This window comes from Ranitomeya imitator, chromosome 5 (assembly GCF_032444005.1).
Source record: "Ranitomeya imitator isolate aRanImi1 chromosome 5, aRanImi1.pri, whole genome shotgun sequence".
Taxonomy (NCBI): Eukaryota; Metazoa; Chordata; class Amphibia; order Anura; family Dendrobatidae; genus Ranitomeya; species Ranitomeya imitator.
In genome coordinates, this window is record NC_091286.1 from 500,835,390 (window position 1) to 500,852,777 (window position 17,388).

Here is a 17,388-nt window from a genome sequence, read left to right on the forward strand (position 1 = left end):
AATAGGAAATCAGGAAGGGGGCAATGACTTTTTCATACAACTGTACATATTTTACAACCTATGTATTTTTTAATGTTGTATGAGCTTTGGACAGAAGATTTGCCCTTTGTGTGAAAAATCCCATAGCCAGTTATCCTTAAATAGATATCATCGACTTTTGAGTCAGCGCCTCTGGTAAATGTACCGTGCCTAGACTGCCTTTTACTGTACGCCAACAAGGGCATAAAACACTTTAGGACAGCTATCAATTTCTATCTTCCAGCAAGCAACTATTGTTTACATGCAAGGAAGTGTCCTGTGGGAAAATTCCCATCTGATATAAAGTGGAAAGCTCTCCACGTACCTTGAGTGGTGTCATGCCAAGCATAGCGTGTCACTGCCATTTCACAGGAGATGCGATGCTCTGCTAACTGAGGCATGGCAATCACACGGCACACCACTCACTCAAGCTGCAGGCCAGATCGCTGTGCTTTTTTACATTCAAGTCTTTGTTACATTTCTGACATGATTTTTTGCCTTTTGTAGCACAATTACAGATTGGAAGGATAAATTTGCAATAAATACAAGGTTAAATATGTATTTTATTGAAATCCTTCTATACTTCAGACGTCCTTAGAAAACCCTGTTATACCAGTCAGTGAGCTGTCCTCAGAAAACCTAGGCATACCTATTACCAAAAATACTACTGTAATATTAAGAAAAATAGAATAAAAGAAATATAGAAATGGTATAAAAGAAAAGTGGAACAAAAGAAAAATATCATGAAACATGGCTGATGAAAATTCTAAATGTGAGCCTGACGTCTGATTTGCAAACATACCATTAAAAGCCGGCCGGCAGCAAAGCTACTAGGGTGACTAGTCCAGGAGGCCCTTCCCCTGTGGCTCCTCACCGACCCACTCTCCTTAAAGGGGTTTTCCCATGAACAAAAGTTCATTTTATACCCCTCCTCACATGTAAAGCGCCATGGAATAAATGGCGCTATAACAATAAATAATAATAATAATAATAATAATAATAATTTTAATCAAATCAATAGATATTGGAATAATATTAAGTTCCACAAATAGATATGTTTAAATAAAATGTTCCTGTGCTGAGATAATCTTATAAATGTGCCCCTGCTGTGTACTGTGTAATGTCTGTGTCTGACCATACAGGAACATAGTCTGATCATACCACAGCTCCTGGGCAGGGGAGGAAGCAAAAGAGAGGATACAGACAGGACAGCACAGGATCACAGCTGATTCCTTCTGTGAGGTAAAACATTTCCCTGCCTGCTTTTAAATAATGTTTTACTTTAAAGAAAGAATCATTGGTCTTTATACTTTCTTCTTCCCCTTGCCCAGGAGATGTGGTATGATCAGACCATGTTCCAGCATGGTCAGACACAGGCACAGTACACAGCAGGGGCACATTTATAAGATTATCTCAGCACAGGAACGTTTTATATAAACATATTCAATTGTGGAACGTATTATTATTCCAAAATCTATTGATTAAAATGTACTTTTGTTAATGTAACAACCACTTTAAATTACACGTTGGCTATAAGTAAACGTAGAGAGTGACCTGTCACTCAAGCAGAAAAGGGTGGAGAGAAGTCACTGGTGACTGGCCGCAGGGAGCGGCATTGTCCCCGACTGGTTTTAAAAATATGTTTTCTCTGAAATGCCGCAACAGAGTAAGGCTGGGTTCATACTGCGTTTTAGGTGTCCGTTAGACGGACTACGTTACACCGCAGCATAACGCGGTGTAACGCAGTCCATTGACGCCGCCATTGAGTCCAATGTAGGACGCATCACTAGCGCACGCCCACAATGGGCGTGCGCTAGCGATGTGCCGTCAATGAGTGACGGACCCTGGGACGCGGGCTGCAGCGTTTCTGGGTCCGTCACTGCTAGCGCAGATAGAGCATCTGCTAGCTCTATCTGCGCTAGCGCGATGTCATGTCAGCACTTGCATTAGCGCAGTCCGTTAACACATGTGTTGAACGGGCTGCTGTTAACGCAATGTGAACCTGGCCTTAGACATACCTGGCAGCAATGACGAATACAGTAGTTGTGGCAGAATGAATCGCCTGTCAGGTTTTCTTCAAGGTTGTTCTGGTTTTCCTTTCAGAAATAGGTGTGGAATCAGATGAGACATGCACATAATACACCACACAATGGTACCTGTAGAGAAATGGGCGCCTCTATGATGTGTTCTTTTATGCACAACATTTTATATATTTTATGCAGCTTTCCTCACTAAATAGAGAGGAAAGTGCGTGTGCCATTCTGTTGTGTCCCCAATAAGTAGCACATTTTTTTCTACAAATCATAATCCTGTCATTTGTATTAATTTAATATAATAATTACATTATATGCATGGGTGCTATAGAACAGGTATAAAGAAAAGAGACAAACAGAACACCCTCATCATTGTATCCCAACAAGAAAATATTTAAATACCCCTAAGTAATCACATATTTCTACTCATATAAATTTAAAAAAAAACATAGTTTGTATATAAAAAAAAAAAATAACTTGTTTCTTGACATTTTAACTAACGTCTCACCCAACTTTCTAGAGAGCTGGGAAGGAAAACTCAAGTGCCCATTGTCTCCAACAGAATGGGCAAAGGCATTCACACTTTGTCATAAATTCTCCATCTCTTGTTAAGATCAGGAAACTCTACTGTATATTCTCCTATTCCATCAGTTTTGGATGCTTGGAAACAGGAACACATGGGCTACTTGCACAGTGAACAAGTCTGTAGGAACATGCTCACACACCACCAAGAAACTTGAAGACACAAAAGAGCATAGTAGAACCAAAAACACTCAGTTTAAAAAAATCACAGTAATCCGCAAGTGCTAGTAAAGAGATGTAAAAAACAGGGTATTTGGTTGATACGTTTTTTGCAAAAAATGTATACTAAGCTGCCCCATCAAACGTCAATATCAGAGCAATCCTAACTGTTGTATGCAATCCCTATATGATGTGTCTTCAAGTTTCTTGGTGGTGTGTGAGCATGTTCCTACAGACTTGTTCACTGTGCAAGTAGCCCATGTGTTCCTGTTTCCATAATTGTTCTCTTGTGTCTAGAAGACTAGGGAGTTACCCACCACTCCTCTTGAGCTATCTGCACAAAAGCTGTTCCACTCAGCATGTCCACATGGACTTTTCCTCTCTGAACCCTGTTCACACAGGTAATATACAGATGATCTAGTTTTTAAATACATCAGATAGGGATTGCATACATCAGTTAGGACTGCTCTGATATGGGTATACCTTGACGTTTGGTGGAGCAGCTTAGTATACATTTTTCGCAAAAAACGTATCAACCAAATACCGTTTTTTACTCTGGGAAATATGAGGAGCATTGCGGCTTTAAGTCTGCTCACCTCGACATGCTTATCATGCCACTCTCTGCAAGGAGAAACGATACTTCAGACGCCTCTCAATCAGCCAAACCAGATCTCCACTTTGCACTGACGAGGGGCAGTACCCCGAAACACAGTGTCTACAAATTGAGATTCTGGTTTGGCTATTATCCTAAGTCATGTGACAAGGCTTGTTAAAGGGTCAACATTGACTGTTTGGATTGCTACTTCCAATAGGTGGCACTAGAGTTCTAATCCTAAAATTTTGTTGTGAAACTTTAAGATTTTAATTGGCTAAAAATACTTTTGCTTAAAAAAAAAAGTGCAGCTACAAAGACTACGTACTTGATGTGATGCACCTGTTGAAATGATGAACAGCACCCAAACTAAGTAACATTTAGCGGAAAATGCTCATTTGTGTTTTCCCTCGTGCTTAGGTCTAGGCTCTGATGTAAGTTCATGTGATCACTTAATAATTGGCACCACCTTGTCAAGTCCTATTAGTCACGTCTCCACGGACAAAGTTTTCCAATTACGTTCCGTTCCATTTCTTTTAGTGTATCATCTATTTTTCCATTCTGGAAGAATTAAGCACCAGTGTTTATTACTTGACCCTAGGTTTAATGATTTAATATAAAAATGATATGACAAGGTTAGCTTATATTAGCTATACATTCTTGTTTTCCTGTTGTGATATCTGGAAAAGCCAATGTTTTTCAAGCGTGCTTTTACTGAAAAACGACATGAATAAAAAGGTAGTATTAGGAACAACTGGAGAACCTTGGGTGTCCTTGCTAAATAAAACCCGTAGTATGTTTCACAAACCCAAAATTATTTCTTTAGAAAACAAGATACAAGAATATAAATGGGATTTAGGAAGAGTCAACGAATGTATTTCCACTGGAATCGGTTGGTGTGCACACCAAGTTACACCAGTTCCTTCACAGATGAGGCAGCCATATGCCGTGTAAGGCCTCGTGCACATGTCTATCTTTTCGGTACAAGTGCTATCCGTTAAAAAAATGGATCACACTTCGAACAATGTTGTTCAATAGGGAAGGGCAGATGAATGGGGTTTTTTTATGGACTGGATCTGTGTGTGAAAAAAAATTGCAGCGTGCACTAGTTTTTTCCATAAATCGGATGAGACTCGGACATTCAAGTCTATGGGTGAGGAAAAAAATTAGATGCCATACGGAGCGCCAGAGAATAGTAACTTATTTCTACAGATACATTGCATACGGATGACACACAGAATACATAGGAAATTGTAAATGATTAATAGCTGCTGAGTAAAAAAAATGGATTACATACGGAAGACAAGTGACAAAAAAAATCGTCCTACTTTTCTAGATGAAAATGTATTTTTTTTACATGGTTGAGTGAACCTACCCAAAGTGTGTTATCCAGGCATCATCATGTGTTGCCTCCATGCTGTATGTCCTATTAAACATGCCTATCTCAAATTTTTACTTTTTGCCATGATCCTTGAAGAGCTCAGTTCAGAACAAATCCCTTAATTATCCACAACAATCTGCTACTAATTGAGCCATAAAATTAATTAGCTCAGTTCCTTAAATCGAATCCATTATGATTAGATAGCCGGAAAGGTGACAGTGATCTCCAGATCTACTGCCCTTTGTGTACTACACCGGCTGCACATGTTACATGACCACCGTTGGTTTGGAATCACAAATATTAAACCATGGAGCAATAAGATTCAGATTATAATTCAAATTGGGACAAAGATTGCTTATGAGAACAACTAAACAAAATTCACATACATTTGCTCATTCATTTCCTAGTAAATATTAAAAATAAACTTCAACATCCATTTTTCATCGACCTTTTTAAAATAAAGGTGGACCTGATCTTAATTGAGGAAATGGGCAATGAAGATGCAGGCCTTTTTGATAAACTTTATGGCACATGGGTGACCTAGAATGATTTTTGTTTCGGTTCAGGATTGGAAAGATAGATCAGATAACGTATCTTACACTTGTTAAACCTTCACTGGCGGTATAGGTGGTCCCTGGAACACAGGATTGCTTTGTCCACCGTTACACTAAACGACTTACCAACGATAACGACCAGCGATATGACCTGGTCGTGATCGTTGGTAAGTCGTTGTGTGGTCGCTGGGGAGCTGTCACACAGACAGCTCTCTCCAGAGACCAACGATCAGGGGAAAGACTTCGGCGTCATTGAAACTGTCTTCAACTAAGTCCCCCTGCAGCACCCGGGTAACCAGGGTAAACATCGGGTTACTAAGTGCAGGGCCGCGCTTAGTAACTCGATATTTACCCTGGTTACCATTGTAAAAGTTAAAAAAAAACACTACATACTCACATTCCGATGTCTGTCACGTCCCCCGCCGTCAGCTTCCCGCACTGACTGTGTCAGAGCCGGCCGTAAAGCAGAGCACAGCGGTGACGTCTGACGGTGACCGCTGTGCTCTGCTTTACGGCCGGCGCTGACAGTTACCCAGATACCCTGGTTACCTGGTGAACACATCTCTGGATCGGCGTCACACACGCCGATCCAGCGATGACAGCGGGTGATCAGCGACCAAAAAAAGGTCCTGATCATTCCCCAGCGACCAACGATCTCCTAGCAGGGGCCTGATCGTTGGTCGCTGTCACACATAACGAGATCGTTAGCGGGATCGTTGCTACGTCACAAAAAGCGTGACGTTGCAACGATATCGTTAACGAAATCGTTATGTGTGAAGGTACCCTAAGGCAGATTCACACTTTTTTTCTCAAGTGTCATCCTGGTTACATCATAATCACCTCCTTATTTTCTTATCCTGTTTTTTTTGCCCAGAATCAGGTACAGTAGACTGTCTGTACTTCAGAGTTCCATCTGCGTTTCAAACATTTTTTAACTTCTACATTGTGAAAAGTCAAGACTATCTTCTGCATGTCATCCATTTTACATTGATTGCAGATTCTGTCTTTATTGTTCACTATTTTTTTTAGGTAAAGTCACGGTCACCATGATTGTCAATGAGGTTCGTGGTGGGGCAATTGTGCCCATTGTGTGCCAGATCCGTCATGTAAATCCTTTCTATTTTACTGTTCCTATAAGGGATCTATTACACAGCTGACAGACATCATTGGTATTAATAAATCTACATATATAACTGCCTAAGTAGTGATTATTAGTCGTGACGTGTTTCCAATAAACCAACTTGCTGAAAGCAGTTTTTTAACCCCTTAATCCCATAAGACGTACTATCCCGTCCAGGTGACCTGGGACTTAATTCCCAGGGATGGGATAGTACGTCATATGCGATCGGCCGCGCTCACGGGGGGAGCGCGGCCGATCGCGGCCGGGTGTCAGCTGACTATCGCAGCTGACATCCGGCACTATGTGCCAGGAGCGGTCACGGACTGCTCCCGGCACATTAACCCCCGGCACACCGCGATCAAAGATGATCGCGATGTGCCGGCGGTGCAGGGAAGCATCGCGCAGGGAGGGGGCTCCCTGCGTGCTTCCCTGAGACGATCGGTACACGGTGATGTACTCACCGTGTACCGAGCGTCTTCTCCCTGCAGTCCCCGGATCCAAAATGGCCGCCGGGCTGCATCCGGGTCCTGCAGGGAGCACTTCCGGGTCAGGATCAGGCTGCAGCTGCAGCTCTAATCCTGCCCGGCTGTATGTCAGATCACCGATCTGATAGAGTGCTGTGCACACTGTCAGATCGGTGATCTGTGATGTCCCCCCCTGGGACAAAGTGAAAAAGTAGAAAAAAAAATTTCCACACGTGTAAAAAAAAAAAAAAAAAAATTCCTAAATAAAGAAGAAAAAAAAAAAAATTATTCCCATAAATACATTTCTTTATCTTAAAAAAAAACAAAAACCAATAAAAGTACACATATTTAGTATCGCCGCGTCCGTAACGACCTGACCTATAAAACTGGCCCACTAGTTAACCCCTTCAGTGAACACCGTAAGAAAAAAAAAAAAAAACGAGCCAAAAAAACAACGCTTTATTATCATAACGCTGAACAAAAAGTGGAATAACACGCGATCAAAAAGACAGATATAAATAACCATGATACCGCTGAAAGCGTCATCTTGTCCCGCAAAAAATGAGCCACCATATAGCATCATAACCAAAAAAATAAAAAAGTTATAGTCCTCAGAATAAAGTGATGCCAAAATAATTATTTTTTCTATAAAATAGCTTTTATCGTATAAAAGCGCCAAAACATAAAAAAAATTATATAAATGAGGTGTCGCTGTAATCGTACTGACCCGAAGAATAAAACTGCTTTATCAATTTTACCAAACGCGGAACGGTATAAACGCCTCCCCCAAAAGAAATTCATGAATAGCTGGTTTTTGGTCATTCTGCCTCACAAAAAATCGGAATAAAAAGCGATCAAAAACTGTCACGTGTCCGAAAATGTAACCGATAAAAACGTCAACTAGTCCCGCAAAAAACAAGACCTCACATGATTCTGTGGACCAAAATATGGAAAAATTATAGGTCTCAAAATGTGGAGACGCAAAAACTTTTTTGCTATAAAAAGCGTCTTTTAGTGTGTGACAGCTGCCAATCATAAAAATCCGATATAAAAAACACTATAAAAGTAAATCAAACCCCCCTTCATCACCCCCTTAGTTAGGCTAGGTTCACATTGCGTTAATGGGTTAACGCTAACGGACAGCGTTGCACGGCGAAAATGTCACAATTAACGCCGTGCAACGGGTCCGTTAGCACACCCATTGACAGCAATGTGATTTTCGGGTGTAGCGCATCGCTAGAGCGTGCCATTTTTGGCTCGCGCTAGCAAGGTGCCGTTCTTTTGTGGCGCGCCTCGGACGCTGCTTGCAGCGTCCGCGGCGCGCCCGAGGTCCGATCCCCGATCTTCCAGAGCGGGGACGTTAACGCGACCACTAAACACGACACCTAAAAAGACATTGCGTTAGCGCAATCCGCTAGCGCTAAACGGATTTCCCTAACGCAATGTGAACCTAGCCTTAGGGAAAAATAATAAAATTTAAAAAAATGTATTTATTTCCATTTTCCCATTCGGGTTAGGGCTAGGGTTAGGGTTTGGATTACATTTACGGTTGGGATTAGGGTTGGGATTAGAATTAGGGGTGTGTCAGGGTTAGGTGTGTGGTTAGGGTTACAGTTGGGATTAGGGATAGGGGTGTGTCTGGGTTAGAGGTGTGGTTAGGGTTACAGTTGGGATTAGGGTTAGGGGTGCGTTTGGATTAGGGTTTCATTTATAATTGGGGGGTTTCCTCTGTTTAGGCACATCAGGGGCTCTCCAAACGCGACATGGCGTCCGATCTCAATTCCAGCCAATTCTGCATTGAAAAAGTAAAACAGTGCTCCTTCACTTCCGAGCTCTCCCGTGTGCCCAAACAGGGGTTTACTCCAACATATGGGGTATCATCGTACTCGAGACAAATTGGACAACAACTTTTTGGGTCCAAGTTCTCTTGTTATCCTTGGGAAAATAAAAATTTGGGGGGCTAAAAATCATTTTTGTGGGAAAAAAAAAGGATTTTTTATTTTCACGGCTCTGCGTTGTAAACTGTAGTGAAACACTTGGGGGTTCAAAGTTTTCACAACACATCTAGATAAGTTCAGTGGGAGGTCTAGTTTCCAATATGAGGTCACTTGTGGGGGGTTTGTACTGTTTGGGTACATCAGGGGCTCTGCAAATGCAACGTGACGCCTGCAGACCAATCCATCTAAGTCTGCATTCCAAATGGCGCTCCTTCCCTTCCGAGCTCTGCCATGCGCCCAAACAGTGGTTCCCCCCCACATATGGGGTATCAGCGTACTCAGGACAAATTGGACAACAACTTTTGGGGTCCAATTTATTCTGTTACCCTTGTAAAAATACAAAGCTGGAGGCTAAAAAATCATTTTTGTGAAAAAAAAAAAAAGAATTTTTATTTTCACGGCTCTGCGTTATAAACTGTAGTGAAACACTTAGGGGTTCAAAGTTCTCACAACACATCTAGATAAGTTCCTTGGGAGGTCTAGTTTCTAATATGGGGTCACTTGTGGGGGGTTTGTACTGTTTGGGTACATCAGGGGCTCTGCAAATGCAACGTGACTCCTGCAGACCAATCCATCTAAGTCTGCATTCCAAATGGTGCTCCTTCCCTTCCGAGCTCTGCCATGCGCCCAAACAGTGGTTCCCCCCCACATATTGGGTATCAGCGTACTCAGGACAAATTGGACAACAACTTTTGGGGTCCAATTTATTCTGTTACCCTTGTGAAAATACAAAACTGGGGGTTAAAAAATAATTTTTGCGAAAAAAAAAAAAAATTATTTTAACGGCTCTGCGTTATAAACTGTAGTGAAACACTTGGAGGTTCAAAGCTCTCAAAACACATCTAGATAAGTTCCTTAGGGGGTCTAGTTTCCAAAATGGTGTCACTTGTGGGGGGTTTTAATGTTTAGGCACATCAGGGGCTCTCCAAACCAACACGGCGTCCCATCTTAATTCCAGTCAATTTTGCATTGAAAAGTCAAATGGCGCTCCTTCCCTTCCGAGCTCTGCTATGCGCCCAAAAAGTGGTTTACCCCCACATATGGGGTATCGTCGCACTCAGGACAAATTGCACAACAACTTTTGTGGTCTAATTTCTTCTCTTACCCTTGGGAAAATAAAAAATTGGGGGCGAAAAGATCATTTTTGTGAAAAAATAAGATTTTTTATTTTTACGACTCTGCATTATAAACTTCTGTGAAGCACTTGTTGGGTCAAAGTGCTCACCACACATCTAGATAAGTTCCTTAAGGGGTCTACTTTTCAAAATGGTGTCACTTGTGACGGGTTCCAATGTTTAGGCACATGAGGGGCTCTCCAAACGCAACATGGCGTCCCATCTCAATTCCAGTCAATTTTGCATTGAGAAGTCAAATGGCGCTCCTTTCCTTCCGAGCTCTGTCATGCGCCCAAACAGTGGTTTACCCCCACATATGGGGTATCGTCGCACTCAGGACAAATTGCACAACAACTTTTGTGGTCTAATTTCTTCTCTTACCCTTGGGAAAATAAAAAATTGGTGGCGAAAAGATCATTTTTGTGAAAAAATATGATTTTTTATTTTTACGGCTCTGCATTATAAACTTCTGTGAAGCACTTGTTGGGTCAAAGTGCTCACCACACCTCTAGATAAGTTCCTTAAGGGGTCTACTTTCCAAAATGGTGTCACTTGTGGGGATTTCAATGTTTAGGCACATCAGGGGCTCTCCAAACGCAACATGGCATCTCATCTCAATTCCAGTCAATTTTGCATTGAAAAGTAAAATGGCGCTCCTTCCCTTCCGAGCTCTGCCATACGCCCAAACAATGGTTTACACCCATATATGGGGTATCAGCATACTCAGGACAAATTGGACAACAATTTTTGAGGTCCAATTTCTTCTCTTACTCTTGGGAAAATAAAAAATTGGGGGCGAAAAGATCATTTTTGTGAAAAAATATGATTTTTTATTTTTACGGCTCTGCATTATAAACTTCTGTGAAGCAATTGGTGGGTCAAAGTGGTCACCACACATCTAGATAAGTTCCTTAGGGTGTCTACTTTCCAAAATGGTGTCACTTGTGGGGGGTTTCAATGTTTAGGCACATGAGGGGCTCTCCAAACGCAACATGGCGTCCCATCTCAATTCCTGTCAATTTTGCATTGAAAAGTCAAATGGCGCTCCTTTCCTTCCGAGCTCTGCCATGCGCCCAAACAGTGGTTTACCCCCACATATGGGGTATCAGCGTACTCAGTACAGATTGTACAACAACGTTTGGCATCCATTTTATCCTGTTACCCTTGGTAAAATAAAACAAATTGGAGCTGAAATAAATTTTGTGTGAAAAAAAGTTAAATATTCATTTTTATTTAAACATTCCAAAAATTCCTGTGAAACCCCTGAAGGGTTAATAAACTTCTTGAATGTGGTTTTGAGCACCTTGAGGGGTACAGCTTTTAGAATGGTGTCACACTTGGGTATTTTCTATCATATAGACCCCTCAAAATGACTTCAAATGAGATGTGGTCCCTAAAAAAAAATGGTGTTGTAAAAATGAGAAATTGCTGGTCAACTTTTAACCCTTATAACTCCCTAACAAAAAAAAATTTTGGTTCCAAAATTGTGCTGATGTAAAGTAGACATGTGGGAAATGTTACTTATTAAGTATTTTGCGTGACATATCTCTGTGATTTAAGGGCATAAAAATTTAAAGTTGGAAAATTGCGAAATTTTCTAAATTTTCGCCAAATTTCCGTTTTTTTCACAAATAAACGCAAGTTATATCGAATAAATGTTACCACTAAAATGAATTACAATATGTCACGAGAAAACAATGTCAGAATCGCCAAGATCCGTTGAAGCGTTCCAGAGTTATAACCTCATAAAGGGACAGTGGTCAGAATTGTAAAAATTGGCCCGGTCATTAACGTGCAAACCACCCTCGGGGCTTAAGGGGTTAAATCATACAGTACTATTGCACATGATGGCTACATTCAACATATCCATTAATGCATTACTTACAGAAGACTGGATGCCCATCAATAAAGTAATTCTGAACTAGTGTTTAATTCCCTGTGCCATGTTAGTGGCACGGTGCCACGCAAGAACCAGTGACCTTTTCTCACACACGCAGTACGATAGCTCTTTCTGATTTGGGCTATATTTTAGCCTGGAAGGGAAGGGCGGTTAACACATTCAAATTAACCAAATTACAAGTATTCAGCTGTAAGCTGGAGCTAAGGCAGTTCGCTTTTGGCAGGAGGAGGAACTGATGTTTTTCCCACATTTCTGCTTTGAACTACATTAATGAATGTGTTAAAATTAAACATCAAAATGAATAGTTTGTCCTGACCTTTCTGCTTTGGACTCGCTGTCAGTCTTGCTTTGTTCATGCTCTTGGCGGAGATACTGAAGTTCTCCTTGAAGGCGTTTCTCCCGCTCTTCACTTCCCTGGTAGAAACTGAGCTTTTTCTCCAGGGCCTTAACTTTGTCTTCTAGAAGTTTGAATTCATGGAGTACTAGGTAACTAACACCACAATACTTGCAAAGAGTCTCGTCACGCGGCATCTGGGAAAATAGAATGCATTATTACATTTGGTAAGGACACGATAATGTACCAGAAGTAATAACTAAATTTCACAGTATAAACATGATCAATTAGAGTATATAATCATGTAGTCACCGCTAACCTCTAATATGTCAGTATAAAATTCAACTTTTATTAGATACTATTAAAATGATACAAATACAATAAATACCCAATAGTGAATAAACACCACCACCAACTTAATAAAAATACATATACAGAGGCACCCAGGGGAGGTGCCTGTCCCTATGTATAACCTATCTCACCCTGCCTGACAGCGGAGGTTGGCACCCTATATCCTGCGCTCTGGCGCCCCCACTCGGCGGCGGCTCTCCCTGTCTGCCCTATTGAGCCCAACAGTGGCAGGGGAGTGAAAAAGGATACCTAAAGGGTGAGAAAGATAGTTATAAGGAGATATGCTGTTTGTCTTAGGGTCCTATGACAAGGCTAGCTAGAACTGGTCTAATCACTAGACTAGCTATAGTTTGTTATCTAGAGCTCCACTTCTATTAGTGAACCTGACTTGCACATCCAAACATAGACTAAGTGTGAACAGGTGCTGAACCTAGAGTCGCCAACTCGTATATAGTTAAATAAATAAGGCAGCACACTGCAGCGCTAGAACATACAAACTTGAAATACGAAATTTGAACTGCATTACTGCACTAGAAATATGAAAAATGAGAGCGTTTAGCGCATAAAAATGGCCAATTTTATGTGTACCTGGTAGCCACTTTACGGCATCTCTCTTATACCAGGTCCTACGCTTGCCTTACCTCGCTGAGAATAAACGTCTCCATCTGAATGGGTACATGTGAAACCTCTTCCTAGACTAAAATTCACTCTCTCTATGGAGGGGTATTGGACCTGCTGTAATTAAAACACCTGTGGCTAGAAGGCGGAGTGCACGATCAGAAGGCTAGAGAATACATTTCAAAAACCTGACCTGCACATCCAAACATAGACTAAGTGTGAACAGGTGCTGAACCCAGAGTCGCCAACTCGTATATAGTTAAATAAATAAGGCAGCACACTGCAGCGCTAGAACATACAAACTTGAAATACGAAATTTGAACTGCATTACTGCACTAGAAATATGAAAAATGAGAGCGTTTACCTTACCTCGCTGAGAATAAACGTCTCCATCTGAATGGGTACATGTAGCTACTCTACAAGACGATGCTCCCCTGTTTGTGATGCTTCGTCTCGTAGAGTCCGGTCATCATGCCTGCCTCACCAATATCGCTGCTAAGCTAAGTATCGCTGGTTATCTTTTGTCCAAGTTTTGCAACAAAGTGGAGCCTTTTTGGCTATGTTTGATTTATCTACTCCTGATGAACCTCAGCAGAGGTGAAACGCGTTGAGTGTGGTTTTGTTGCACTACCGTGGTTTGCAGTGCTTGTAGTTTATCACACTACTATATATGGAGAAGGGGATATGCTGTCCTTTTGTATATATTATGCTTTTGGGTCTTTGAGCCTGCTGGCTATGTATTAAATCTTATACGATGCCACTAAAGACATATTGGTAACTGCTTATACTATCAAGTATTTTTTCTACTACTAGATATATATTGTTGACTGTCTATATTATTGGGTAGTTAGACCGTTTTATGGTATATCCTTATGGGTATCTACATCTGACCCCTTTTTTTCTATAGGGAACATACCCGGTCCAGTGCACCTTTTATGTACAATAGGAATAAGATAAAAATAAGATATCTCTCTAACTACCTTCTGCTCTTTTTCATCTATCTATAGACAATAGGTCCTTATTATGATATCCGTTTATACTTCTGTGGACTGTTCACTAAGCAGTTAGGCATTCATGCGATAAGATTTATCAATACAGTAAGCATTGACATAAACAAATATACATAAGTTCACTTAAGGTACCGTCACACTGGACGATATCGCTAGCGATCCGTGACGTTGCAGCGTCCTGGATAGCGATATCGTCCAGTGTGACAGGCAGCAGCGATCAGGCCCCTGCTGTGATATCGCTGGTCGGGGCAGAAAGGCCAGGACTTTATTTCGTCGCTGGCTCTCCCGCTGACATCGCTGAATCGGCGTGTGTGACGTCGATTCAGCGATGTCTTCGCTGGTAACCAGGGTAAACATCGGGTTACTAAGCGCAGGGCCGCGCTTAGTAACCCGATGTTAACCCTGGTTACCATCGTTAAAGTAAAAAAAACAACCACTACATACTTACCTACCGCTGTCTGTCCTCCGGCGCTGTGCTTCTCTGCTCTGGCTGTGAGCGCCGGGCAGCCGGAAAGCAGAGCGGTGACGTCACCGCTCTGCTTTCCGGCCGCTGTGCTTACACAGGGCAGAGAAGCACAGCGCCGGAGGACAGACAGCGGTAGGTAAGTATATGGTGTTTGTTTTTTTTACTTTAACGATGGTAACCAGGGTAAACATCGGGTTACTAAGCGCGGCCCTGCGCTTAGTAACCCGATGTTTACCCTGGTTACCGGCATCGTTGGTCGCTGGAGAGCGGTCTGTGTGACAGCTCTCCAGCGACCAAACAGCAACGCTGCAGCGTTCCGGATCGTTGTCGGTATCGCTGCAGCGTCGCTTAGTGTGACGGTACCTTAATAGAAGTGGAGCTCTAGATAACAAACTATAGCTAGTCTAGTAATTAGAGCAGTTCTAGCTAGCCTTGTCATAGGACCCTAAGACAAACAGCATATCTCCTTATAACTATCTTTCTTATAACTATCTTTCTCACCCTTTAGGTATCCTTTTTCAGTCCCCTGCCACTGTTGGGCTCAATTGGGCAGACAGGGAGAGTCGCCGCCGAGTGGGGGCGCCAGAGCGCAGGATATAGGGTGCCAACCTCCGCTGTCAGGCAGGGTGAGATAGGTTATACATAGGGACAGGCACCTCCCCTGGGTGCCTCTGTATATGTATTTTTATTAAGTTGGTGGTGGTGTTTATTCACTATTGAGTATTTATTGTATTTGTATCATTTTAATAGTATCTAATAAAAGTTGAATTTTATACTGACATATTAGAGGTTAGCGGTGACTACAGAAGTAATAACTACAATAGGACCTGTTGGTCGGAGAGTCACAGAGTAAAGGTCCACTTGAGGAGGTCAAAAACAGGAAATTTGCTTTTATAGGAACGTTTGTATCTGATTATCAGCCTGTCTAAATAAATTGGTAATCACCCTTAAAATGAGAACAAAGCTTGTTTATGTGGTATGATGATTTTTATGCAGACTTTAAAATCATCATTTTTGGCAGGACATCATCCTATGTATTCTGGTTGGACTGCTTACATGGGCCACTAAATGAGTTCCAATCGACATGTGCATGTAGTAGATCCATAGCTGCTATTTAGCAGTAGCACTTGGGCAGATACTTGGTAGATGTTACAGTTAGGTCCATATATATTTGGACAGAGACAACATTTTTCTTATTTTGGTTATAGACATTACCACAATGAATTTTAAACAAAACAATTCTGGTGCAGTTGAAGTTCAGACTTTCAGCTTTCATTTGAGGGTATCCACATTAAAATTGGATGAAGGGTTTAGGAGTTTCAGCTCCTTAACATATGCCACCCTGTTTTAAAAGGGACCAAAAGTAATTGGACAGATTCAATAATTTTAAATAAAATGTTCATTTTTAGTACTTGGTTGAAAACCCTTTGTTGGCAATGACTGCCTGAAGTCTTGAACTCATGGACATCACCAGCCGCTGCGTTTCCTCCTTTTTGATGCTCTGCCAGGCCTTCACTACGGTGGTTCTCAGTTGCTGTTTGTTTGTGGGCCTTTCTGTCTGAAGTTTAGTCTTTAACAAGTGAAATGCATGCTCAATTGGGTTGAGATCAGATGACTGACTTGGCCATTCAAAAATATTCTACTTCTTTGCTTTAATAAACTCCTGGATTGCTTTGGCTTTATGTTTTGGGTATTTGTCCATCTGTACTATGAAACGGCGACCAATCAGTTTGGCTGCATTTGGCTGGATCTGAGCACACAGTATGGCTCTGAATACCTCAGAATTCATTTGGCTGCTTCTGTCCTGTGTCACATCATCAATAAACACTAGTGACCCAGTGCCACTGGCAGCTATGCATGCCCACGCCATCACACTGCCTCCGCCGTGTTTTACAGATGATGTGGTATGCTTTGGATCGTGAGCTGTACCACGCCTTAGCCATACTTTTCTCTTTCCATCATTCTGGTAGAGGTTGATCTTGGCTTCATCTGTCCAAAGAATGTTCTTCCAGAACTGTGCTGGCTTTTTTAGATGCTTTTTAGCAAAGTCCAGTCTAGCGTTTTTATTCTTGATGCTTTATAGTGGCTTGCACCGTGCAGTGAACCCTCTGTATTTACTTTCATGCAGTCTTCTCTTTATGGTAGATTTGGATATTGATACGCCGACCTCCTGGAGAGTGTTGTTCACTTGGTTGGTTGTTGTGAAGGGGTTTCTCTTCACAATGGAGATAATTCTGCGATCATCCACCACTGTTGTCTTCCGTGGGCGCCCAGGTCTTTTTGCATTGATGAGTTCACCAGTGCTTTCTTTCTTTCTCAGGATGTACCAAACTGTAGATTTTGCCACTCCTAATATTGTAGCAATTTCTCAGAAGGGTTTTTTCTGTTTTCGCAGCATAAGGATGGCTTGTTACACCTGCATGGAGAGCTCCTTTGACCAGATGTTTACTTCGCAGCAAAACCTTCCAAATGCAAGCACCTCACCTCAAATCAACTCCAGGCCTTTTATCTGCTTAATTGAGAATGACATAGCGAAGGGATTGCCCACACCTGTCCATGAAATAGCCTTGGTGTCAATTGTCCAATTACTTTTGGTCCCTTTAAAAACAGGGTGGCACATGTTAAGGAGCTGAAACTCCTAAACCCTTCATCCAATTTTAATGTGGGTACCCTCAAATGAAAGCTGAAAGTCTG

General features: G+C 41.8%; 1 protein-coding gene across 2 annotated transcripts in view; it reads right to left on the reverse strand.

Annotated features, from left to right (window-relative positions):
* The window catches only part of LEKR1 (leucine, glutamate and lysine rich 1), a 315,794-nt gene that overhangs the window by 288,187 nt on the left and 10,219 nt on the right, over positions 1–17,388 (reverse strand). For both annotated transcript variants that reach the window (XM_069727447.1, XM_069727448.1), the window contains exon 3: positions 12,232–12,446. In XM_069727447.1, the coding sequence (XP_069583548.1) occupies positions 12,232–12,446 (215 nt within the window). The remainder of the gene's footprint in view (positions 1–12,231; positions 12,447–17,388) is intronic.